The sequence below is a fragment of the Silurus aristotelis genome (assembly GCF_946808225.1).
Source record: "Silurus aristotelis genome assembly, chromosome: 8".
Lineage (NCBI taxonomy): Eukaryota > Metazoa > Chordata > Actinopteri > Siluriformes > Siluridae > Silurus > Silurus aristotelis.
In genome coordinates this window covers 7,245,583-7,273,565 of record NC_139581.1, presented here as the reverse complement: position 1 = coordinate 7,273,565, position 27,983 = coordinate 7,245,583, and the positions used below count along the sequence as shown (strand labels likewise).

At 35.4% G+C, this 27,983-nt stretch overlaps 1 protein-coding gene across 2 annotated transcripts; it reads right to left on the bottom strand.

Moving 5' to 3' along the window:
* Window positions 1-406: 406 nt before the first annotated feature.
* On the bottom strand, window positions 407-27,611 carry LOC310729720 (uncharacterized protein). Of its 2 annotated transcripts, none has more exons than XM_083548199.1 (8): window positions 27,454-27,611; window positions 11,898-11,949; window positions 10,372-10,416; window positions 10,139-10,171; window positions 9,046-9,102; window positions 8,818-8,886; window positions 6,392-6,434; window positions 407-2,584 (listed from the first exon to the last, which is right to left on the bottom strand). In XM_083548199.1, the coding sequence occupies exons 2-8, from the start codon at window positions 11,941-11,943 to the stop codon at window positions 2,542-2,544; spliced, it is 336 nt and encodes a 111-aa protein (XP_083404325.1). In that variant the 5' UTR covers window positions 11,944-11,949; window positions 27,454-27,611; the 3' UTR covers window positions 407-2,541. The 2 variants fall into 2 exon arrangements, with proteins under 2 accessions (XP_083404325.1, XP_083404326.1); XM_083548200.1 differs by lacking the exon at window positions 27,454-27,611 and adding an exon at window positions 24,153-24,442.
* Between the last annotated feature and the right edge of the window lie 372 nt (window positions 27,612-27,983).

The window sequence follows — 27,983 nt, the reverse complement described above, 5'->3', positions numbered from 1 at the left end:
CGGTATGTCTTCAATCACATGACTAGCCTCTCAAGACTATTAAGGACTTGTCAGTACTTGCTTACAGTTTCTGAGCAGAGGTCGCAAAAAAAAAAAAAGAAAGACTCATTTTACAGGTTACAAAACTGCACCAGGGCACAAAGGATGACTGTAAACAATGGAAAACAGGAACATGCTGACGGCAGACAACAGCTATCATCGTGGTAATCTTAGTACCAGAATATTTCCATGGCTAAGAAAGAAAACATGTTGAAATGGTACAAGCATGTCCAAAATATACAGCTGGCTCATTCTGAGGATTGAAATCACACCTGCATTTAAGCATCTCTTTGTGATTGAAATCTTTTTCCTTGCTTTCATCCCTTCAAAAAGATAAAATAAAAATGTCAGATACAACAAAAAAAACTTAAAGAGAAAGAAAAATATATATTTATTTTGATATCTTGATTGTACATGAAAATAGGAATTACAAATCTCTTAAACATTTATATTCAGTAGAAGTGTTTAAGGCCACTGAAGCATTGTAGATGTCCTTGTGTGAGAATTATCTTCTAAAATATTAATTGCAGATGGGGGGGGGGTTAAGACAGGGGACAAACAAACAACAGTACAAAACAACAAACTGATTAGTGGGACAATTTGAATATTGGAACTTTAGACATTGGTGTAAACTCTACACTGAAACATGAGTTTACGTAATTAGAAAGCGAATTTGTTTACAGACAACGTAGTATAAACATTTTCTTATAAAAAAAAAATCTAAAGACATGACTAAATAAAATATATTAACAAAGCAGTTGGAGTACAGTTTCTCGACACCACACTTTAAAACCAGAGCATTCAAATCATGAGTGTTAATAAAGTGTGAAAAGAAAAGTAGAGCCTGATAACTGACAAATGAACAAATGTGCTACTTCTCAAAATCCTTATAAATGTCAGCGAGATGTGCCTGAAGGCAGATGACATCGTGAGGTTTTAAAAACACATCATGTTTTGCTTTATAAAAACTATATATTCCTCTCAACCCTTTTTTTATTGTATACATAAGGGCTGTAATAAATCACCTCATTAGAAGCCAGTAACTAATGTTATAAAATGGTTAATGTTTTCTTTTCCCTTGTTCTTCTCCTTTAAAAAACAAAAAACAGAACAGTTTTAGACAGGACAAACTGCAGGCACTTTAAAGAAATCTGTCATCTTGGGTTAAATCAATACTCTGTGAAAAGCAAACAGAAAAATGTTAAACGAAAAAAATGGATTTTAGGAGCAGCTTTGTGCTAAAAAAGAAGAATCCAATTAAAATAATGATTGCTACATTCGTTTGAAATGATTTTTTTTTTTTTATTTAAAAATGGCATCATTGCAAGGACTCGTTCACTGAGCGGCTTTACGGGATTGTTATACTGTAAGCTACGCTGATTAATGAGTACTGTTCAACACACACACACACACACACACACACACACACACACACACACACACACACATGCTTAACTATCAACCTCAAACCCCTAGAGGCCTATGCAATTAAAGCACTTTTTTGAAAGAAAGACCTGAAGCGAGAAAATCGAGTATAAATGCTCAACACCTGTGCAGGTGTGATTCACACGTTCCTTTCACCTACGCACAGATGATTTGGCTTAGTTGTTTTAACACACACTGTATGTGGAAAACAAAACGTTAATCCTGCAAGATATTTCTTGCCACAATAGTGACCCAGGTGAAAAACCAGTGCCCACTTGACCCCTTTCAAATCGTGAGATTTCAGGGGTCATATTTGTGCTAAAGAGAGGTTCAGTGGATTAGCACTTCACTAAAGGCAAAGAAAAAAAAATAAAAATAAAAGTGCTACAGGTCCATCAATGATTTCTCAGTCACCATTTGGTTAAATTTCTTGCAAAAGCCAGCACTAATCTACGGTTACTGTGTGTGATGTTTTTTATAAAAAAAAAGATTCTACACCCTTGAATGCTTTCGAGATTCTAGATGAGGGCAGTTGGAAAATATGCAGAAAACTGGCTTGGTATAAATGGAAAAGGTTTTGCAGGAAGTTTATCTGATTGCTCTGACTAGCCACAGGTGTCTAAAGTGCATCTGATTTGGACCTGATAAAGAATCATGAGGGCTACACTGCAGCACATAGCACGTATAAAACAGTAATATACCAAAAAAAAAAAAAAAAATAATAATAATAATAATAATAAAACACCTTTTCTTGGTTAGAAACAAATGGAATCAGTTGTGCATAACTTTCTTTGGTCCATGGCATTGCAACAAATGAATGCATTAATTTTAAATTGATTCATCTGAAAACAAGTAAAAAGGGTGATGACAGTGAGAAGAAGAGGAAAAAAAAAAAAAAAAATAAGTCTGCTTTGAGATAATGCCAGGCTGAGTAATGAACGGGTTTTGCAGCAGGCATTAGTGGGCAAGTGGGACAGAAGAGATGGCCAGAGATGACAGTGTGTTTTTTAATGGAGCTGTTTTTGTGTCGAGGCGTCCCTGATGAGATACTAGAAGCAGAAGTGGCGAGCTGCACATTTAGACTCCTTTCTCACCCTGCTCCACTGGTACGCTGTACACTCTAAAGAGAGACAGAGGGAGAAGAAAATATTGTCAGACACTAGAGCAACAAATCCTCCACACCTAACTGTCTGTCTTGAAGATGAAACTTGGGCATCTGGCTTGGTATTTTGGCGGGTTTATTTGTGTTAAAGTGCACCAGCCACTGGGAGCTGAAGTGATTAAAGCTCAAATAAAGCGAAAGAGTGTTACAACTGTTTTTTCAATGACGCCAAAATAATCTGGGTCCGCGCACAGCTTTTTCTTTCACTTCAGTTAAGCAGTAAACATGGTACAAGGAATAAAAAAAATCACCAGCATGCTGTTAAAGGAAAATACTTAACAATGTAATGGCCTGATGTGAAGCAGTGCTACTTTGGAAACTTTAGAGTAGAATATGTTCCAACATCAGACTGACAATTAGCCCTTGACAACTTAGGAACAATTGTGATGTTAAATTTATCATAAAACTACACATTGCAGTTTGTTTATTTTTTTTTATCATAAATATACATCTAGGTTGTTGTGAATTTTACCTGTACTTAACATATATAATTGTAATTACCTTATTTGTAATGGTCGGTTGGCTCAAAAAAAAAATAAAAAAATCTGCAAAAGCACATTAATGGGCCTCCCATATAATAATACACACTGCTCCTTTAAATAAGTTTTTACTGGTAATTTGACAAATTCCAAACCAATGTTCCTATAAACCTTTTGACCATGTAGTGTGAATTAGCTTGCCCCAGTATTATGTGGTTCAAGTTACACACATAGAGCATTATTATTGCTGGCGGCTCCATTTTTGAAACATATTTAATTATTGCTCCGAAAACACGGACTGAATACTGCTCTTTGTGAAGCCGGTGACATATTCAGGCTGTTCAAACAAACCCCAGTACACATAGATTTCCCTCACCCTGTGTAAATATGTGCTTATTTCACCCCTCTGACGAATTCCACCTCAGCAGGTGTAGGTCATGTGTGCAATTGTCCTTACGTTTTCTTCCTAATGTGTCTAGAGTACATGTAAAGCATTGTATGGATATGTACTTATTGCTTTGCTATTTGTCTTTTCTGGTGTCTGTATTAGCTCAGCATGCTTAAAAACACTGCCATGTTCTGGCAGGCTCAGTGTTGATCCAAAGAGTCTCAGGTTGCTGTGAGATTAAGCCACTTTTCAGTCTCCTTATCTCTCAGCAATGAAAGAGATAGAAAGAGAGAGAGAAAGAAAGAGAAGAGAAACAAGCTCAGTGAACAGCATGTCCTACAGATAATATATAATCCTGCAAAAGATTTTAGCATTGATAAAAAAAAAAATAAAAAAAAGCTAAGTATCTTTTTTTTTTAAGACAAAAAAATAAATCAAGCTGAAGAAGGATAGCTTTATAAATAAAATGTGTTTATAGAAAGCTAGAAAATATGCTGAGGTCACAGCAGCTGACAGTGTAAAACCGATTACTGTGCAATACGGGAGCTTGAGGCAAAGGCATTGACTTAGACAACCGCATAACTCGAATATAAGACGTATCTAAAAAGTTCAATGAAAACCTAATAAAAAAATCTATAAGCAAGAATGACTTTGAATTATGTTTATTCAAATTGGATAAATCAGTGTTGAGGCAAAAGCTGACTTCATGTGTAGTCAGTGTAAATATAGTCAGTCAAATTTAACACATTCACACTTGATTTGTATAAACTATAAATAAACAAAGCCAGCCAGTTTGTGCTTACTTATTCAAATGTTTCCACATCTCGCATCAAATTTGTGCTTCCTGCATATTCAAATAAATAAGGCTAATGTTACCAACAATAAGCCCTATAATATGATTTAGATGCTGTATACTGTATAGAAAGAGTGCTAGGCCTAGCAGGATTTTGTAAGTAACATGGCTGACTACACTGATCAGGCATAACATTATGCCACCTGCCTAATAATCATTGTAAAGTATTATCCTTGTTTTGCTGCCAAAACAGTCCTGACCCATCAAGCATTAACAGCATTAACTTCTTCAGCGATTTGAGCTTCAGGAGCTCGTCTGCTTGATTGGACCACACGGACCAGCTTTCGCTCCTCGTGTGCATCAATAAGCCTTGGCCGCAATGACCCTGTCGCCGGTTCACCACTGTTCATTCCTTGGACTACTTTGGATAGATAATGAACACTGCAGACCAAGAACATCACACAAGAGCTGCAGTTTTGGAGATGCTCTGACCCAGTCATCCAACCATCACATTTTTACTGCTTCTAACACATCAACTTTGAGAACAAATTGTTCACTTGCTGCCTAATTTATCCCACCCACTAACAGGTGGTCATAATGTTATAGCTATAAAGTTATGGCTGATCAGTGTATTTTAATAATGCATTCCAATATATTGCATAATGGAAAAAAGGGTAGAAAAAGATGAATAAGAATTTATTTATTGTGTTACCTGCAATACAGTGTAAGGCAGGAGGCAATTTTAAGTAAATGCTATTTAGATTTATCTAATAGGGAGATGTACAAAATATGTGGATTTATTCACAATGAAATTAAGTGTAAAAAAAAAAAAAATGTATGCTGGATCAAGTGACATTTTACAGGCTAATGCAAATTGAGTCTTATTTACTTTTAAATTAAAAAAAAAAAAATATATATATATATATATATATATATATATATATATATATATATATATATATATATATATATATATTTTTTTTTTTTTTTTGAGCTATAAAAATATTTATTGATTTGTTTTCTTATTTACCTTTTTGTGTGTGTGGAAAGTAAGTCATGAAACAGCTGAGAATTTTTTTTTACGTGTTTGTTTGCTTGTTAGTAAATATGACTATCTTAAGCAAACGTATGATGATTCATACCTGCAGTTGTGTTAACCTGTAGTTATATGTTAAAGTGGAAATGTGTCAGGTGATGGATTGCGTTAGAATTGCGTTAAGAGGAACATTGCTCATATTGAATTTCTCACTAAAAGATCACTTTAAGGCGGCACTCACGGAATAAACTCCATGCTCTATCTCTAGCTAGCCGTCTTTCCTCCACCCTTCATTTCAGACGTTCCTGAAGCACTGTTATTCTTTCAGGCCCAGGCTAACTGGTTCAGGCAGTCCCGACACTCACTCTATCTGTCACATATGATTTACACTGCTGATTTTCAGTTCAGTGTGTCCCGTTGTTTTCTTTTTGTATGTTTTGCTGTTTTGCAGAGGGAGGCACGTTCCTCCAACCCTGCAGGTCTCGTCTTGTTCCTGCTCGTCCTCTCCTGCCCTGTTCTCACAAAACCCGGCCAACGATGTGTCACCTAATATGTGTTCTAGTGCACTCTGACGCTCAAGGGGCACAGCTCAATGAGACAGTGTTTCAGGCAAGAACAATGAAAGGGGTTTAATGCTCAAATGCGCTTTACAAACAGGTGTTTGTTTAACCATGAAATATTGCCAATTGCTTATTATTTATTGTTTATAAAGTATAGGAGAAAGAAACTTGCTAATTAGTGTGCACAAGAGAAGGGTGACAATTGTGTAAAGGATTTTGCTGAGCTTTCATTAGATGTTCAGCTGACAGGCAATAAATCATGCACATTTAATGTTATTAGGCTTTGAACTGAGCACTAAACCTTTGCAAAATGAAATACATGCATGAGAAAAGAGTAATTTGTTAGATCATCTATTTTAGCAGAGCTGGCAGTATAGCTCCTGTTCCAATCAGCCAATCATCTACCTTTCAGCAGTCATTGGTTTTGTCCCACAGTACCCTCAAGTGTTCTGAGGTTTCTCAACCTATGATAGGCAGATATGTATGTATAAACAAACAGTGTTTCTCACCCTTGTTCCCGTCTCTGCAAATGACGTTTGAAGAGAACTACAGCTATGGGTAGGAAAGAAAAGAAAGTGAGTTCTTTATCGCACATTTACCAATTAATCTGTTAGATACAGACTAATATATGTTCCTGTTTGTTGGCAAAAAGAAGTTGACATTATAACCAAATATACACTATATGGAGAAAAGATTGTGGACACCTGACCATTCAATGTGCATGTGCAGTTTGAACATCTTATTTCAATTTTCCATAATAATTAACCCCATTCTTCTGAGAAGATGTTCTACTAGATTTTAGAGTGAAATTTTTCATGGTGTTGGCTTTGTGCACAGGGGCATTGGTCATGCTGAAACAGGTTTGGTCTCCTTGTTCAAATGAAGGGAAAATTCTACTGCACCCAAAGACGTCCTATATAATTATGTGCTTCCATCTTTGTGGAGAGGAAGAACCATATGTGGCTGGAAAAGTCATGTTTCCCAATATTATTGTCCATATAGTGTAATATTGTTTTAAAGTTTGTGAAACAAACACAGACCACATTCATTAAACATTCACAGCATTTGTTCATTCATTTATCATTAGGAATCCCCTGGTCTGAGTCAAGGTAGTTTAAATTATGTTCCTCCTACTTTGGGTACACTTTGGGAATAAGAATCAGCTGAATTATTTAGAAATTATTGCAGGCAGACAGAAACTACATTAATAACTGCATGAGAGTAATTAAAAAAACAGATGTCTAGTTCAGATTAATTTTGAACTCAAGTGATGTTGCTGAGGTTGCTGAACTGTCAAAAGCAAGACATTTTTGTGTGTGCGTTACTGTTGGCATAATAGTAGCGCTCATATTTTATGTAACAAAAAAAAAAAAAAAAAATATGCCATGCCCACTTCAAACAAAGATTCATATTCAGATAATAGAAGTACTAAACATGTAAGATAGATAGTGGCATAGTGTTACACCCCTAATCTGTGTAATACATCTATATTATGAATATAGAGTTTTACAGAATCATTAACATTTCATATTTACTGTAAACCTCATTAACGTGCTCTGCTAGTTGCTTATTGTACTTTTAGTGTTGATAGTGCTACATGATACCTACATGCAACTGCAGTATAAATGTTATAACAACTGACCACTTAAAACAGTTGTATCCAAAGGCATCAGTGGCTTCAATCAATAGTTTCCTCTATGCCAGAGATATATTTTCCTTTATTTAATTCTAATATTTATATGATGTTAAAAAAACCTATTGTAAGGTTATGACACTATAATGCCTGCATAATTATTGATATTCTCTCTAGCTGTAAAATATAGTGGGTGTAATTTCGATGTCATATCAGCAGCATATTTACTGAGCTGCATAATCAGTTATCATGATTTTTTTAATGTAAATAAGTCTAGAACTGTTATACCATAATGTCAAACACCAAACTACGTTATCTGACAGGTAATATTTGGACTTGAGATCAAAACTCACAAAAGCAGCCTTCTGAATGATTTACATTTACATTTACATTTTTTTTTTAACCTTTATTTTTACAGGCAAGTCATTAAGAACAGGTTCTTATTTACAATGGCAGCCTGACAAGTGAAAAAAAACACTTAGGGAAAGGGAAGTAGGGCTAAAAAAAAATACAAAACATTAAAAATACATACAGGTTAACAATTACATAAATACATTTTCAAACAAAATTATGTAGAGAAGTAACTGCATATATCCATGAACAAATATGATATAATATTTTTAAAGGATGAAATTGGAATTAATTTATCCAGTTTGAGAGTATTTTGCAAAGCATTCCAGTCGCAACGGCAGCAGATTGAAAAGATGCAAGACAAAACGCAGAGTTGGTTTTAGGAATGCTTAATTGAAACTGAAGTGAGGACCGGGTGTTATATGTGACAGGCTTTAGTTGCAGCAAGTGACCTAAGTAAGGAGGTGAGTGGCCGAGAAGGGTCTTATAAATGAAGGTAAACCAGTGAATTTGACGGCGATTGTGAAGGGAGGGCCAGTTAACAGATGAATATAAAGCACAGTGGTGTGTATTGAAAGGAGCATTTGTGGCAAACCTGATAGCAGAATGGTAAAGAGCATAGGGTGGACTTACAAGTAACCCTATATATAGTGTCTCCATAATCTAACATGGGTAGAATGGTCATTTGAATAAGAATAAGTTTGGCAGAAGTGGTGAAGGAAGAGCGGTTTCTGTCTAGTGGATGTAAGGGAATGTGAGTTACTATAAAAGGATTTTTTATTTTTTATGAAATTAATAAAAGGGTTCTTGGGAGGTTACATCTTAGCATTTATAGTATACTGGGAATATTGACCATAAGCCAACCACAAACACACATCAGAGGGAACCTAAATAACAACACATACTAATAACTGTTAATGATTATCCAACTTGGCTCTCTGTGCCTCTTACCTATTATAGACAGAATGGTCAGAGCACCCACGATCACTGCTGCTATGATAATGATTGTCATGTTTCCATCTACAACACAAACAAACACATATGAAAAGAAAAAGCGTTTGATATCAACAGAGTCAACAGATTGATCATCACTCACTTTATATTGAAATGTATTGTGACATTTTATATGCAGCATTAAATGAATCTGAGTATCAGTGAAGAGAGTCAATCATATTTTACCATCAGGATTTTCAAATTGATTCATCACTTTTTCTGCACCAATTGGTGGACGGATTGCTTCAAACAAAAAGGAAAAATATGTCATTAAAAAAAACACAAACATAAATGTTTACATAAAAATAAACTTGACTGCCAGCATGTTACATGTCTGTAGTTGTTATATTACTGTAAGTAATAAATGACCTTTCATTGTAATCCATATATTGTTTTTTCAAACCATATAGGATGGTATATTCTATTACAGAAGGGTTATTTATATTCCATTATTTAGTTATTTCATCTTCCATTATTAATTTTTTTCACTAAAATTAAAACTTTTCTCTAATATAATAATGCGTAGAGCATTTTGTGAATCTCTGTATATTAAAAAAAAAGTAGTAAAACTCATTCAAGAATCTTACTGCTGTCAAACTAATTGTATACACTGCTGGTTAAGGTTTCTACATTTCTACAGCAAACTGTATGTCTCCATACTTTAGGAACTTGTATTACTCCATGGACTGGGGCCTTCATGGTCTTTTTGAGCTTAGCTGAATAATTAATGCTGATTTATAAGGCACATCAGCCATATTTGTTATAGAGATTAGATTCACACCACCTACATTAATAAGTCAGAATGGAGAACTACAGCCAGTGCTGTAGTATAAATGATTTTTAATCTACTGTACTAGGCAATATATTGTGCATGCAAATTGTAAAGGCACACCCAAAAATGTACACAACAAAATGGTCGGTGTGAACCTGGTATGCCTTATGAATGCTTTGAGCCACTTCATAATTCTTGGAATTTTTCTTTCCATGTATTTTCTCAGGATGGAAATTCCCATTTCCTGCTTCAGCTCATGCTAATTCTGCGAATTTAGCCAGAGGTGTGCATTTCTTGCTTTAACAGCTCAGTGATTTGATCAGAAGGCAATCTTAGTTTGATGAAGAGTGACAGTGCGTGTTAGGCAGAGAGACGGCAGTGTTCAGGGAGCCGGGTTCATCTGGGGAGCGGCTAACTGATTACTTTCATGAATTAACATGATGGCTGACCTTACAGTAATGACCTGCCTTCATGCTTCATCTGCTGCTGGCACTAAAGAATGCTTACTTTCTAAGATGACTTCTTCTTCAATTTCATCATCTGTGGGTGGGAAAAAATAAAAGAAGATGGAATAAGAAAAAAACAAAAACAAAGATGAAAAGGTTGGAAAATCTCAGCCTGGTGGGATAAGCTTGAAATAATAAATTTTCTTACTAGATGTACTTTAAAAAAATTTCCAAGTTAAGCTAATGCTAAGTCTACCATGTTGTAAAACACAAGGATTTTAGAAATGAACTTACCAGGAAACTCCCCATATCCTGAACCATTGATATCTGACATAGCAGCTGAGGACATGACAGAAGGAAAAAAGAATACATTAGACCTTTGTGTACACATCTTAATTCTACCCTCATTTATGAATACATAGAATATGGTGGTAAAAGCAGCCCTATGTGCACCTGCCATTCCAGCTCTATCTCTAATGATCCTTGTGGGAAAAACCTTCTGATTGTGCTTGTGTAGAAAAACCTTCTAATTATTTTTGATAGCTTTCACACATTTTCACTAGGTGGTTGTCATGTCTATCTAACATTATCATACAAATTTCACACCTTAAGTAAAACATTAACAAGTTACTTCTTAATCTGTAATAAGATTAAAGCAAGTTTTCAATTTGAAACCAAAGCCAACAAAAAAAATCCAGAAATTTTGGCTCTTAAAAGCAACTGGTAATTAAAGTAAATCATAACCGGTGTACAGTTCTCATACTACCATGCTTATCTATGCTATGCTATTAGCCATGTATCGATATTATAGAAAGGAACGAAGACACATTGAGGAAATGAGGCCCTGTACGATAAACAGACTCTGAGAAGAGTCTAAGATATTTTCTTGATTTTATTGACAATGCTAGCTACCACCACGAATGTACAATACTAGCTAGCTATTTACTTGTAGTAAACTAGCTTGTGGAATTTCAAGGGAGTATTTTTGTATTTTATGTTATCATTACACATTATATTAATCCCTCCACACTAATGTATGTTGAATATTTTTAATGTTTTCTAAAAGGTGGCATGAAACCAAACCTAAATCAATAGAAATGGAGACTCGGGATCAAAACAGTTAACTTTTGATCTGTGATGATGATCATAATAATAATAATGATGCTAATAATAATACTTATAATACTAATAATACTAATACTACTACTACTACTACTACTACTAATAATAATAATAATAATATTAACAAAATATAGTGTTTTTATTATTTTATTATTATTAATATAAAAAATACATGTTTAAGTTTGTAAGGTGCACAATTTTATGTTAGATAATTACAATAACTTATCAGGATAGTAATGTAATATATGTGATCTTGTACATTACATTTAAGTATTTAAACAAATGATTTCTGGTTAACTACATTCAAAAATACCAGGTGAATTTCACATTTAATAGCCTTCAAATCTTAGGGATCAAACCTGTTGGTAGGTTTAGATGTAAACACTTTATTCTCATAACTGCTTGCCTTTTTTTGATAAGTTGCACTTAGGTTACTAAATAACTCATCATACTGTATGTTTTGAGTATGTATTAGATAAATAAAAAAGGGTTAAAGGGTTTGCAGGAGCATATTTTGAGTGTATGGAGGGCTTAGATCACCACAGGTCCGGTGTAGGTCTTTGAGCAATTGGCCTCATGGGGAGTTATGTTAAATCTTAGTGCATTAAAGCAAACAAATAAACATTACAAATGAATAATGTAATTTTATTTCAGGGTTAGCACATTACAATATTGTTAAAAAGACAGACAGACCCTACCTTTGACTGTAAGAAGCAAAGTCAAAAGAAGTAGCCGCAACATCATTTTAATCTGCAAAGAAAAAATAAACATTACAGCATTCAGATTAAATCTTGGCAAAGCTGGAATATGTCAATGTCAATTTTGAACAAAATTATTTCTGATTCATAAGCAAATAGTATCCCTGGGTTGGTAAACATGCTCAGTATGAGGTCAGTTGAATTTCCATCCAGCGAGGTCTTTTGGAAGCATATTCCATGGGAAACTTTGGAGACATGCACTCTCTGGCATAGTGCATGCTGGCTCTATGTGACACTCTTTGATTTTTGCAACGCTCAGCATAAATTCTGAATGTTCATGTTGTCTGTTTTTGGCCAATCAGACATGTACAGTAGATGCACATAGAAGTGAGGCAAAGTTATCCACGCTAATTCCAGTACAAGAGGAACATGTGATAAAAATCAGTTATCACCCGCAGCTCAGCTGCGCATAAACACTAGCTAATCTTATTTACATAAGAGATAAGGGTTAGTGATACTCTGACAGTTCATTATTGTATTTATTTATTAAAAAAAAAATAATTTAAATAAAATGGCAGGCATGACATGCAATAAGTAATTATTATTCACTGTTAAACAGGAAGCTGCTACGCAAAATCCCAACAAAACACAACAGGGCTTTTTTGATTTTGTCAATTCACGTGGAAACTGAATGATCCAGTTCGTGATTCATTAACGAGAGCTCGATGATTCAAAACAGCTTTGTTGTCAAGACAAACAGCCCATTTTTCAAAAGGTGGTAGTGACGCTTATGACAGTTTCAAATGACTGATTTACACCCCTGCACATGCACACACACACACACACAAACAACCTTACCCAGACACTGTTTAGCGTTCTACTTCCTTGTTCTTACTATTTCACTATGCAGATGTATCTAAGGCTAACAGCTGCCTGAACAGAATTTCCTGTTCCTGGGCACTATTACATTTGCTTTGGCTTATTCTCTCTCTCTCTCTCTCTCTCTCTCTCTCTCTCTCTCTCTCTCTCTCTCTCTCTCTCTCTCTCGCTTTACTAAAACAGATGTCAGGTAATTTAGAGCCATAATTTAAGAGAAGTACACAGCAGCATCAGGTGGCTGCTTATTTTAGAATGGCGCTTCCTTCCTTCTGATGAATAGAATACTACAAGCACAGTTCCCAAATGCAAACTACTTCCTATGCTTTGGTGGTTGTTCCTGATGCCCATTGTTTTTCATTTTACTCCCTTATGATAACAGAGATTTTTTGTGTAAACTGGCTTTGTTAAATAGCAAAACACAACCTAATGGTATGAATGGAAATGATGCCATAGGCATACTGCGCCTGTCCGGTGCACACTGATAGGGCAAGTGTTACTGTAGCAACTGGATGTACTACTCAATGAGAAATCTTAGTGTTTTATGAACATTAATGAAAAATGGCAGGGGTGCGTGTAGGGCGTGCTAATAATAAAACATAATGCCATAATGCGGGGTCACCCAAAAGAGGAGGATTTCCCTTTTAGGGGTTTTCCCATGCCACTGTCTGCTCTGTTTTGCTCATTAGGGACATACAGTGAGGAAAATAAGTATTTGAATACCCTGCTATTTTGCAAGTTCTCCCACTTGGAAATCATGGAGGGGTCTGAAATTGTCATCGTAGGTGCATGTCCACTGTGAGAGACATAATCTAAAAAAAAAATCCAGAAATCACAATGTATGATTTTTTAACTATTTATTTGTATGACACAGCTGCAAATAAGTATTTGAACACCTGAGAAAGTCAATGTTAATATTTGGTACAGTAGCCTTTGTTTGCAATTACAGAGGTCAAACGTTTCCTGTAGTTTTTCACCAGGTTTGCACACACTGCAGGAGGGATTTTGGCCAACTCCTCCACACAGATCTTCTCTAGATCAGTCAGGTTTCTGGCCTGTTGCTGAGAAACTCAGAGTTTGAGCTCCCTCCAAAGATTCTCTATTGGGTTTAGGTCTGGAGACTGGCTAGGCCATGCCAGAACCTTGATATGCTTCTTACAGAGCCACTCCTTGGTTATCCTGGCTGTGTGCTTCGGGTCATTGTCATGTTGGAAGACCCAGCCTCGAACCCATCTTCAATGCTCTAACTGAGGGAAGGAGGTTGTTTCCCAACATCTCGCAATACATGGCCCCGGTCATCCTCCCTTTAATACAGTGCAGTCGCCCTGTCCCATGTGCAGAAAAACACCCCCAAAGCATGATGCTACCACCCCCATGCTTCACAGTAGGGATGGTGTTCTTGGGATGGTACTCATCATTCTTTTTCCTCCAAACATGTTTAGTGGAATTATAACCCAAAAGTTCTATTTTGGTCTCATCTGACCACATGACTTTCTCCCATGACTCCTCTGGATCATCCAAATGGTAATTGGCAAACTTAAGACGTGCCTGGACATGTGCTGGTTTAAGCAGGGGAACCTTCCGTGCCATGCATGATTTCAAACCATGACGTCTTAGTGTATTACCAACAGTAACCTTGGAAACGGTGGTCCCAGCTCTTTTCAGGTATATTGACCAGCTCCCCCTGTGTAGTTCTGGGCGGATTTCTCACCTTAATTAGGATCATTGAGACCCCATGAGGTGAGATCTTGCATGGAGCCCCAGTCCGAGAGAAATTGACAGTTATGTTTAGCTTCTTCCATTTTCTAATGATTGCTCCAACAGTGGACCTTTTTTCACCAAGCTGCTTGGCAATTTCCCCGTAGCCCTTTCCAGCCTTGTGGAGGTGTATAATTTTGTCTCTAGTGTCTTTGGACAGCTCTTTGGTCTTCGCCATGTTAGAAGTTGGATTCTTACTGATTGTATGGGGTGGACAGGTGTCTTTATGCAGCTAACGACCTCAAACAGGTGCATCTAATTTAGGATAATAAATATAGTGGAGGTGGACATTTTAAAGGCAGACTAACAGGTCTTTGAGGGTCAGAATTCTAGCTGATAGACAGGTGTTTAAATAATTATTTGCAGCTGTATCATACAAATAAATATTTTAAAAATTATACATTGTGTTTTCTGGATTTTTTTTTTTTTAGATTATGTCTCTCACAGTGGACATGCACCTACGATGACAATTTCAGACCCCTCCATGATTTCTAAGTGGGAGAACTTGCAAAATAGCAGGGTGTTCAAATACTTATTTTCCTCACTGTAAATCTAAATCCATATTTAGATTTCTGCAATGCTGCTTTTAGACAGTGTCCATTGCCATAATATCCATTGTAATAACTGAATAAAGTTATAAGAAATTTGTGCATACTGCACATGCCTGTTTGAACAGTAGGGTCTTACTCTCAATACAATTAACTGGTTGTAGTATAACTAGATAATGCTGACATATTAAAGTAATTACGTTCATTCATTCCTTATCAGTAACTGTTTTATCTAAAGCCTATTCCAAAGAACATTGCATATAAGTCTGACCTACAATGTAAATTGGATTTTAGTCCACAGTTTTCTAACAAAAAAATGAACAAACACAAACAGATGCTATAGGGAATTATCCCATCGTGTTGAGCGCTGTGCTCAGCATGCATAATAGCCTGAAATGCTATGGTGTGCTTACTTTGTTTACTTTGCCACGTGTATTGCAATGTCCTGTCTCCACCTATGCTGTGTCATCGGCTGTCTCCTTTTTGCTTATACAGTTATATTTTTGCTCAGTTTGTGCCATTTGATTTGCCATCAAATTAAAGCCTGGTCCTCTGACCATTTAATAGTTTTTGTTTCAAACATTTACTATAGCCTAGTCTGATCTGTTTTTGTTGATTGCCTTATTTTATCCATTCCATTGGTTTGAAACTGCCTAGTGTTTTGGATTTGTCTGTCTGCCGCTTTAATTGTGACTGTGTCTGTCTTTACTTTCGACTTCTGACAGATTACTTTGCCTATAATTTAGATACAACATTAGGGTGAGAAGTGTACAACTCTGAAATGGCCATGTTGATCAGTAGGCCTTCCCAGCTTGGCTTCAACCAAAGTTTTAGAAGCCAGCTTCTGCTTCAGAGCTCCCTCCCAGTGCTAATAGTGCAGTCCACTCATGCTATGCCTCCCACATCTGCCACAACCAGATCTTAAATGCTCCAACACCTGACCTACACACAGCCACCTTCTTAACATATATAGCCCAAGTCAGCTCCCCTGCTCATCCATACAATTTCAACATGATTCTTAATGCCTGGCTTGGGCCCTGGGGTTTTGTTGAGACATTTTTATCCAAAGTAGACAAGCCACTAGGGGACTATTTAAAGGTTTGGGTGGTGAGGTTCCCTTGAGGGGTTCTGCAGAGAATATACCCATAAAGAAGCACTCAATACATGTTACAACCTACAATGCCATACTGCATGCTATTATGGTATGTTTGTTTACATTTGTTTTGCTTTGGTTATGCCTTGTCTATCCTCGTGTCAGTTTAATCTTTAAATTGTTTGTACATTTTAACCCTTGTGTTTCATAGTCTGGCATGAAGTAATCCATTTGTGACATATACTTGATGATGCCAAACCTGTTCTCTGTGTCTGTTTACCTGATCTACATTTTGTTTAGTTTCCTGCTGTGAAAACTTTGCCTAATCCTAGTCCCCGTTTTGTTGATTGCCTGACGTTTGTTTGCCTCTTGACCTTTAAATTGTTTTGGATATTTCCGCCTGTTCATTATAAAAGAAACAACAAAAACATTTTACTGTGACTTCATCTGTCTTTGCTCTCCATCTCTGACAGATATCCACCATATACAACACAACCTTGACCAGCACTTACTGAAAATAACTGGATGAATGGCATAAAACATTAAGAACTTTAAACAATTGCCTTGCTACAGTATTTGTTTATTCATTACTAGCTAGCTAGCTAATCAAACCAAAATATCTTTATTACCTCTAAATTTACATCATATTCATACTGAGGCCATTTCTAATCTACTCACTTTTTCCTCCACCCCAGCAAAATAAATAGAGATGATATAAAAGGTGTTAGTGTAAACAGGTGTAAATATGTTCATAAAATTCAAGTCATCACAACAATAATGAAGGAATTTCTGGTTATTTCAAATTAAGTATCTGGTTATTAATAATTTCATATGCTAATTTTTAACTATAAATAAAAAAAACAAAAACATACACAATGTACAATCATGTATTTGCAGTGTTTTCCGAATAAATGAAATAAATATAGTGAAAATATTATCAAATGTAAAAAGAATATTCTGGTTTGCTTGTTACATATAATCAGACAGTCTCATTCTGTAATTACTGACCTTCTTTATTGTGTGTAATGAAAAAAAAGGTGTGAGAAAGCAGAAGTTTATTTCTGGTCTAATTGATAATTTCTATGGTTACTTCAGGTCATCACAGCCAGTGAGAGTCGCTCATTTACTGCACTAATCAGACAATGCAGAGCTCCCTTTAGCAAAAAAAACACAACTCCTGATCACAGACTGCTGGGGCAAATTTTCCACTTGCAATAACCTCAGCAGGCCAAATAAAATCCCCATGCATCCAATTTAGTGTGCTGGGCTGCTCTGGGTCAAATAATAAGCGCAACCAATTTGGGAATATTTATCAGCCCAGCCCGAGCCTATGATTACAGCTTCTTCTTAAGCCAAAGCAACTAAATAAATTGGCTAATATCTTCTTGTAGATGTGAATTCTAATTGAATTAGCCTTATTCTTTCGGGTTTCCACACTTGTTTGGCCTCAGTCCTAATACCCCTTTATTATTAACAAGTGCAGTTTTGTACAACGGAGCTGGGTGTCCCTTAAAGCTTCATGTTCAGTAACTAAAAACTAGAAAACGTCAGGAGAGAACTGCTTAATGTAGATTTGATTTCTGTCCACTGCTATTCATAAAGTAATACATTAGGATGGAAAATAATGGTCTGAAATTAAATGAAAGATGCACACTAGATGGAAAACAAAAAGCAGAAACAAATACTGTATATCTATTTGAGCATTGCAAATATCTATATCTGTATCCATATTTTGCCCTGAATGTTACTAAAGACTGAGTGAATTATAAAGCTTCGGGTTTCTGTTTGTGCCATGAACTTCTTATCTGAAGTTAAATCCAGGATGTAAATAAAAGCCTTTCAATCATGGAACTTTTTTTTTATATATACGGTCCCATTTGATTCCAATCTCAATGCACACCTCTAGTTTTAAACAGATGCACTATGGACCTTTCCTGCAAACTTTCTGTTTTCAATTCCAAAACCCTCTTTTTTTAATCTGTTTAGAGCTTCAACATCTGTTTATTCAATAGCTGGGAAATTTACTGGGCAAAATTACAATGCCTTATTCTTTCCATGTGTTTCCTTCTGAACTAAGCTGCTACACTGCTGCTTGTACATGCAACACACACACACACACACACACACACACACACACACACACACACACACATGCTTATTTACATATACAAGGAAGTTTTAGAGCCATGATGTACCTATGAAATGATACCAATCTGTGGTAGAACATTTGCCATGCAGACACATGGGCTTACTAAAACAAACCTTGGTTATGCAACAATGCCATTCAAAAGATCCAGTGATACAAAAGGCCTATTAAAATGAAGCAAAACAAAATAGATACAGAATAAAATAGGGAACACAGAGAGGCAGAGTGGATAAGCTATGGATATGTTTTTATATTCAAGTTGTACTGATGCAGAGAAGGAGGAAATGAGACTTGCCCGTTCATGGAGCATGTATGAGTCAGTTGCAAGTGTCCACAGCCCATGCAGAGATAGGCCCGTTTCCAAAAACGATAGCATACATACGTTACATGTTGCTCTCACACTGAGCTCTTGCACTGAACCCTTTCAGAATGTGTGATAGACAGTGAGATTGTTTATTGTTCGTGATTATAAGTACAGGTTTAAAGTCTTTGCTATTAATGGAAATGGTCACCATTCAGTGAACCAGCAAAACAAATAAAACCTTTAGCCATGTTCTCAACAACGGTTGGTGACAGTATTGAATGGAAAAACTAAAAAACAACAAAAAAAAAGTTCTACTACCTGTTAGTAACCTTGTGATATTAATACGAAACTATTATGGCTGAGCTTTATAGAATAAGCTCTCAACTTAGGCATCAAGCTATTACTTATATTATAACACACTTGACTAAATGATATTTTTTAAATCAAGCGTTTCAGTTCTGTATTTATTCCATGTCTATTCTTACGTGTGGCAAAAAGAAAAGATGTGCTTTGAGGTCCATTAGTTGGTGCTCTAAAATCCCACAAAACTTATGCTTCTGTCAACATTTCCTCCTAAATTCTTCTTTAGTTACATTTTGAAGAATCAGCATTTGAGAAAGTCATTAAACTTGTTCTTGTTTTTTTTTTTAAACCCGCTATAATATTTCAATTGGGCTAATGTCATGTCCCTGATATGTGACAAAATCAGACTTAAATAACTCAGAGTGAAGCTAGAACCAGGTCATGAAGTGACAAAATTTGCCAAGACTTCTAATGTTAGTGTCATTATACTGTCTGCACCAGAATGTAATCAGTCGCAAATATGTTTCTTCTTTGACTTGTTGGTTCGACAAAAGAAGAAAAACGTTGTCTATTATTGCCAATGAGAAAAGTCCAAAGAAGCCTGGACCACACTACCCATCAGCCCGCATTATTTCACATGACCATGTCACGCCATCTAAATATCATTCAAACCTGTTCTGTGTAACTGCTATTAAGCACCTCTACTTAAGTTCTGGTTTAGGTGCCTTTTATTTTCAAACCTTTGTTGAGTTTGTATGTGGTGTGTGTACTAAACCACAGTATTAAAGTTATAATGTTTTTCATGATCCAACATTAAATCCTTTGGGGTCTACAGACAGAGTAAAGATATAGTCATGGATTTTTTGTATTTGCCCATTCTCCCACTACAGTTTTGGACATTTGAATTAAAGCATAATGGTAAGTTAATCATCATATCTGGTAACATTTTTATTAACTAGTCTTTGAAAGTTTCCCAGAACTTGTTACAATTGTCAAACATGTATACTTGAAGCTTCCAAACAAAACTCCATAGACTAAAAATTTGTAGCGATATAGAACAACCAATTACTCTCTCTGTGCAAGGAGTTTATATATTATATATATATATATACTTCAGCATAATTACTCATTTTTTGAAATGTGGGTCTTGTTGCTTTTAATGCCAAAAGTAAATGTTACTAGGTCATGTTCAAGTCATTGCTTGTTGAGATCAGCAGAATTCATGTGCTAAAACTAAACTGACACTGGAAAAAAAGTGCTTAATTCTGACAGAAGCATGTATGGCAAATGGCTCTAGATTATTTGCAATCTCCATGAACAAATAGTTACCATGTGTTCATGGTTGTCTAAATAACACAACAGCACTAGGTTTTGACTGATAATGAATAAATCTGCACAACAAAACACAGTGGAGCAAAAAAACAGTGTCAAGCTTAATACCCGAAGTGTTTGACTTCTCTTAATCGACAACATTTTGACAAGAGCTCTGTCATACTTGTGCATACATGTACATTGCACTAATAAACATACCTTACATGGAACATACCTAAGTATTTAGAAATGTTTGCCTACAGTGAAAGTGAATTTATTTGTTGGAGGAGGGAAAATAAAATGAACATTTCCTGTTATGATCTACAAGTGAATTTAAAACTTCAGCTTGTCATGTTATCAAGAAACCAGAAAGCACAAAGTCTTCTGCCCTGAAAGCTTTCCTATTGTGAAAAACCTTCAAAGCCTGTTACAAAGTGCTGACACTGTTTTCAGCCCATCAACTTATTTCTTGTAATAGATGTATAATTTGCTGGCTATCAATCACCACAGATGTAGGCTAGTCTATGATGCTAACAACAAGCAAGGTAGAAGGTAATAAGAAGTATGGCTGATCACCTGATCATCACTATCTTTTCTTTGCGTGTGTTCTATATGGTGGTTGTTCAGTCTGGGTAAATTCTTTAGGTAACATTTTTTTATCTTTTATATTAATATATTACTATGTCCGTTTTGAGCGTTACACTAAAATAGGTAGCAGTAATAACTAATTTTTACTTAAGTACATGTCAGAGCCCACTTCAAATTTTACAAAAGTCTTTGAAAACATTAGTATCTGTACTTCTTCTTGAGTGACCTCTTTGATTCTTTGTGCATGCTTTCTAAAGTGGCTGTGAACTCAATCAGTCCTGTCAAGGTAGCAAGCAAAAAAAAAACAGGAACCAATAACTAAAAGCTCACTGTCTAGAATGTTCAGACTCCTGACTGACTTACAGCGACATGAATTACCACAGAATTTAACCACAGCCCATGTGACATATTTAAGAAAGGATATGAAAATTTTAGAGATAAGTGCCATTTTCATATCACGTTACCAAATTAAGAACATCCTGCTCGACAAAAGATTTTGCTGACACCAACTGACAAACACAAACGACACATCACATAGCACAGAAACTGTTCTAGAGAAGTGAGAGTAAAAACAAGGTAATAAACCTTTTGGTTTTTTTATAGACAGCAAATTCAGCATCCATAGAACAAGGAACGAGCTAAGGACTATAACTACAGGACAGCTTTAAAACGATAGATGAGTTGGGTTTCTGAGGATGTGAAACTTTAGCATGTCAGATATATCGCACTAGAAACATCTGTGGTTACTCTGTAAGCAATATTATCATTAAGGATTGGGTTTGTTGGCTTACAGTTGTGTGCATTGTGGCATTGTTGTGAATGCAAATGCACATTCTGACATTAAATTGAATGTTTCAAACAGATTTGCAAAGCATTGCTTCAGAAAAAAAAAGTAGTAAAACATACACTGATGACTAAAACATTTAAGCAGCAACTACAGTGTTGAGGTGTCAGCAAGGAATTTCCCTACCGTGTTTAATACCTCATCCAGTTACCCACTGCTGAAGTGAAATATCTCAAACGATACATTCTCATACAATGCATGAGTCTCAGATGACACAAAAAATACTTTATTTAAAATGTTTCATCTTATTGTAATAATTATTAATATAATGATTGTAGTCCAGCTAAAAACATTGTTAACCTGTTTTTTTGCTCCAATGTGATCATTAAACATAATAATACAATTATAACAATCATTATTAGATCTAGTTAATTAACCAACATGAAAAACTTGTTCTTCCACCACCATCAATCATAATCACAACATTTTCAACATAACTTCTTTGCTTCTGGTTATTTGCGTCATATTCCAGTTAATTCAGCGTTAACCCCTCAATAAACTTGGAAACTCGGCCATCACACTGAAGTGGAAGAATGTCATTCATAATTATCAACGATTAACGGTCTACTTATTCTTTCCCATACTGCTCCTTTTTTATTCTTTATCTATTGTTTTTTTATTATTATTCGCAACATTACAACTTACCACAGTGCTTTTTTTATTCATGTGCTTGTTCAGATGTAATCGTTGCTATAGTAACATATTGTATTTTATCATATTAGAAGCTCATGTCACTGGAACATGTACGGCTAATGCTATACATTATTAAAAACTAATAACCAGCAGATAAAAATGTAAAGAAAATCACTGATCCAAAGTTTTCTGATTTATAGAAGTAATCTTGGAAGTCCATCAATTGTTAATGTCAGTGAGATTTCAACTATAGGAACGTGTTCAGGACAGGAGTTTGCACTCTTCGCAAAGTTGCCTGTCCTTATTAAATCTTAAAACACGTATCAGTCATGTTGCTTTAACAGCACCAGAGTCTCCGTATAACATATAAGTACTTATTTATTCTCTGTGCACTTTCTTCTCAGAAATGGTTCCCAGGTGTGATTCATAAAACATGTACTTTTTGTTCTTTTCTGAGATATTCAACTCAAGAGAAATGAAGATAAAGCAAATCAAGGAATGACTGTTCATTGTTGCAATAATTATTTTGTAGTTCAGAAACCAAAATGCCTATTAGAGCTGCGGGGAACGCCACATATTTTCACGTAAATCCTTATTGCAAATTCAACGCCAGGTGGCATAAATGGATGTGTTACTTTTGGTTTATTTGGTTTTATTATGTCCTAAATAAAGTGTATGTTCTAAAAATATCAGTGTGGTGCATTTGTTTGTTCCGTGTAACTTCACTGCAAGAAGTAGAGCACGTGAGCTTCTGCCACTAGGCAAGAGAACTTCGTTGGCACTGACGACCACAGTGGACGCAGCAAAACATAAAGACTGTTTATATTGTTAATAAATTTTTTTTTATGACAAAAACCTAGTTTTAGAGGTTCGAACGATTTTTATGGACCGCCTAAAGGAACATTATATAAATGTTACTTGCAAGAGCAGAGCAATATTTTATACTTTTAAATCCCTCAAACCTTAAATGTCATCGTAGGGCACACTTTAGCTAATGTAAAAGTCTGAATTACAGTAGGATAATTCAATAAACTTACTTGCATTCTATTAAGACAGCTGGATTATTATTGATTTGTCATTAGACATTAACAAATAATAATTTTTGGCCATTTTGCTTATTGGTAAATGTTCGAGAAAGATGAGATATTCTGAAAAACCTATATATTATAGGAACTTGTTTTGAGGACATGTTATGCAACATATGCAATTATGCAACTTTTTATACATTTTTACTATATAAATATTAATTTTGGGTTATAAATTGGATTGGAATTTATTTATTATTAAAATTGAATTATTTGCTAATTGGTGTATAAATAGAATAAAACTGCAGGAACCATGCTGTTATGGGAAAATCATTTACTTACAGCTCTAACCGGCATGGATTATTTGGTTATTATTGCATGGCCCCAAGTGTGTTATTCCTAAAATAACTAAGCAAAGTTCTTTTTTTTTTTTTTTTTTCAATTTTGGTTTTGTTCTTCTGTTTATTGTTTCTTAATTAACATTTCATTGAAAAAAACTAAACCTAAAACCCTGCTCTGACACAACATAGTTGTTAGCTATGCAACTGTCTTGCACTTATGTCACTATAAAATCATACACTTCTGAACAGACACTTCCACATTCATTTGCACACAGTACTGAGAAATACAAATGCCTTGCTGGGATACTTTAGAAATTATGCTTTATTTTATTAAACTCTTCAGGCAAAGTATATCAGAGTCTGAGCTTAAAACTAGACCTGTGACACTTTCTAAGCACACAATCACATATGGACTTCATGCTCAAATCAATTGATTAATCAGAAAACAAGAAAAAAAGAAAGAACAATATTAGAATAAGACTTACGTTAGCCCCAGACCACGCACAGAGAAGGAACAGGAAATACACACACACATTTGAGTAGAAGCAAGTGGGGGATTCACACGCAAACGAAGAAGAGACACTCTTGCGTAGATCTATTCATTTTGCAGATGTGCACATTTGTTTTGGAATTCACCTACTGCCATGACCCTGATTTTTCTAAATGGCGCTGCTTTTACGTATTTTTTATGAAAGAGAAGGTGGTCGATGAAAGGACTTTGAAACAAAGTGCACAGATGACACATGCACGCACACTGATAAGTGTTGGCAACCTTCTTTCTTGGCATAAGATCCTCCCACTAATAGTGAGCAGTAAACAAACAATTCAGTTTTGTTTAGTTTTCGATTCTCGATGAGTCCTATTTTCCTCAGCAGTGGAATCAAAAACTTTTTTTGTGGTTTGAGATTAAGCTCTAAAACGTTCAGCAGGTGGTCTTGATTTGCTGTCAACATTAACCTCATTATATCACAAAAATATAGAAAGAGTTTAATTTAGAGATTTGCTTTAGTGTAAATATTAAGAATGGTTAGTTACACTATTTTATTTGAGATTTATCTAATTTCAGCGTTGCATGTAACTGTTTTTATAGAATTGGTATCTTGTCTACACACATGTATTAATCTAACACTCTGTGTCAATGTTCATAGAGCGAATTAGATCAGATAGGCTACACTATTATTGCTTGCCCAACACATTTCAGAGTTTTGTTTGCGTATTCTGTCTTTATCATATATTCTCATAAAGAAGAAAGTCATTAGAAAATCTGTCATTTTTTATTTGTATAGCACTTTTAACAATTGACATTGTTTTAAAGCAGCTTTACAGAGATAAAAAGCTTATAAAGTTGTATAAAACTTAAAAGTTTAGTGTCTAAGTTTGCCCCATATAATTTGAAGTTTAATGTGAATAAGCGATGGCAGGGGAAAAGCTCTAAGATGGCTTGAGGAAGAAACCTTGAGAGGAACCAGACTCAAAAGAAGACCAATCCTCATATGAATGGCACAGAATGTCAATTTTTTACACTTCCTTAATTGAAGTATCCCGGTGAGAATCTCACATGTACAAACTTAACATAATGCAAACCTCCTTACATGAGTTTTGCAGTCAAAAAATTGTTTTTTGGGTAAAAACATTTGTACCAAAATATTATTAATGAAATAGTGCCATTAGCCTGTATTTACAGTTGGTTATACACATTTACACATACACTTTGCACAGTGTTATACAAGTATCGGTTTGTCTCACTTGTTTGCTCTAATAGTGTCCCAGTGTTGGTGGAAAGAAAAGACGCAAAACTTCAGACATCAAACATGTCATACAGGCAGTGGCAGCTTATACACAGAGGATGTGATGTGGCAGGATTGCATTACTAATGGCATATCCTCAAACAGAATTAAGCTGAGATGCTATCTCGATTGACTTATGCTATACAGTACTGTCTAGAGTTTTTTTTTTAGAAAGCCTGTAGTAGGCAGTTGAACCTTGAAATCCAGCATACACTGAAACTTATTTCGAGTGGTTTTACCTCTGAAACAGCAGGTGTGTTTCCTGCCATATGTGAGGTGCACAGTTCTAAAATGATTTACAATACATTTTTTTTGCTCATCTCAAAACATTAAATAAATAACCTAACTTAAGCAATGTAAAAACAAGACTTTTTTTTTTTATTATTCTATTTTTTTTTTGTAGCACATGCATTTCTGATATGCAAAATTTCTGAATGTGAAATTTCCCCACTGTGGGACGAATAAAGGTATATCTGCACATTGTCATCTCCATAATCTGGTTTTCCCTCTCAATATTTGCAGCATATCGTACAGTAAGAATGGTTATTTCATATAAAAACAGAAACCGGACAAACTTATTTACAATTAAAGGAAGAAACTACAGTAAATATACTGTAAATATATAGTACAGGGCAGCAGGAAACCTGCCCCAATGGGCCGCTACTGGCGATGTTACTGGTGCTGTTCTCATTTTTGAACCACTGAGTTTGCAATCACTCTTTTAATTAACATGGTAAGCAAATCAATATAAGGTTATATCGCCTGTTTAAATAAATACAAAATAATTTGCTTGGTAACATAAAAAAACACATTTTTGTACATTTCTTGAAAAAATACTTGACCACATTTAAAGTTATGGGAAATATGTTTTAACTTTATTTCCCACCATACTACTTTCCCTGGATCTTTTCTGTGCAAGTTGATAAATTAGTCAAAAGAAAAATCTATTCAGGCAACACTGCACTTTGGATTTCATCAAGCTCCAATTGGAGGGGGAAATTTGCATGTTTTTGTTTGAGGTTAATTTAATAATCTAGTTTTTATTTGACATGAAAAGTCACAGAAATATGTAAAAAAAAAAAAAACCCAAGGGGGATTTTTTAATAATCATTATGAACATAGACAGACAGACTATATTGTGAAAACCAGGAGCTAAATGAACCAAAAGTTGCAGTAGGTCCCTGGAGAGTGTCCTGTTCCCTATGCCCTACTATACAATCTTGATGTCTGGCTTAAGTCAGACTTTTTAAAGAAGCACATTCCTGCACTGTCTTTATTGCAAGATAAAAATATGTTTTGAAGCCATTATTAATTGACCATTTTGGGCCATATTTTGTGACTGAACACACTACTTAGCTGGTTTCCCCTCCTCTAATATTTCAAGAATGCTTTAGTGTTGTTTCCAGTTCACAGCATGTTTTATGGGTCAGGCTGCTTGCTTGACAGCCAAGCGCTGATGAACTCATAGGAACTTATTTTCCTTAAACACGTCTAAAAATAACTCGGGCTTCGCACACTCCCTATGGCTTCATCTGTTGCAACAGACCTCTGCTATCACAGGAGTGGCAGTTGCTTCTTATCTACCTGTCCTTGTTAAATCTTAACCCACATGTCTAGGATGTTGCTTTAACAGCCCCCGAGTACCTGTAGTACATCTTTTCATTATTTTTAACTCGAGCTCTACAGACAGAAGCATTTATTTATGCATGTTACACTTTGACAAGCATTGCCAAATGCAGAAAAAATACCACTTTTTATGCAATCCGGGGACAGTAGTCAGTTCTTTTTCCTGCAGATTTTATTATATTCTAGATATTTTCTGTACTAACACATACAACACATTTAAACTAGATCTTACCACACTTAAAGTTTATAGTAAAATCAATTTCTTACTCTTAACCTATTGCTCAAGTCATACTACCTTTTTGAGAGTTCAGTGTCCTTTCACTTATATGTCAATTTAATTTTTATAATATTGAAAGAAAAAAAATTCACTCACCGGTATATATGCACTCTCAGTAGTATGAAGCTGTGTGCTACAATCGTATGTTTTTCTTTCTGGACTCCTTTGTGAAACTGGCAGTGTGAAAACTTCCTGGCCGTCTTAATGCCTTGACTGTTCAGACAGGATCTGAGAACGGGGAGGTGTGGACGTCTCATTGGCTGACATGCCTCATGAAATTTAACACCTGCCCAAGTTTCACATGAATTATGCTGACTAGGATGTTTATTATAGACAAATTTTACTGCAAATGGCATGCTGCCATTTTAAACAATGTTTGTGGTAGTTTGGAATATATTTTAAATGCAACATTGTGAAGGACTACACCGATTGCTGGCTTTCTTTGAGAATTAAACATGCTGGAATTAGGGAATAAGGACAGGGTATCTAAGGATTAAGGTTAGGGAATTTAATTCCGTTCTTTCTGAAATGTCAATAAAGAACTTGGACTGGAACTCAAAGCAGGTGCAAACTTGCAGAAAAACGCTCTTCTGTAGTGTTGAATTTAGTGTATTTTTGTCTTCATT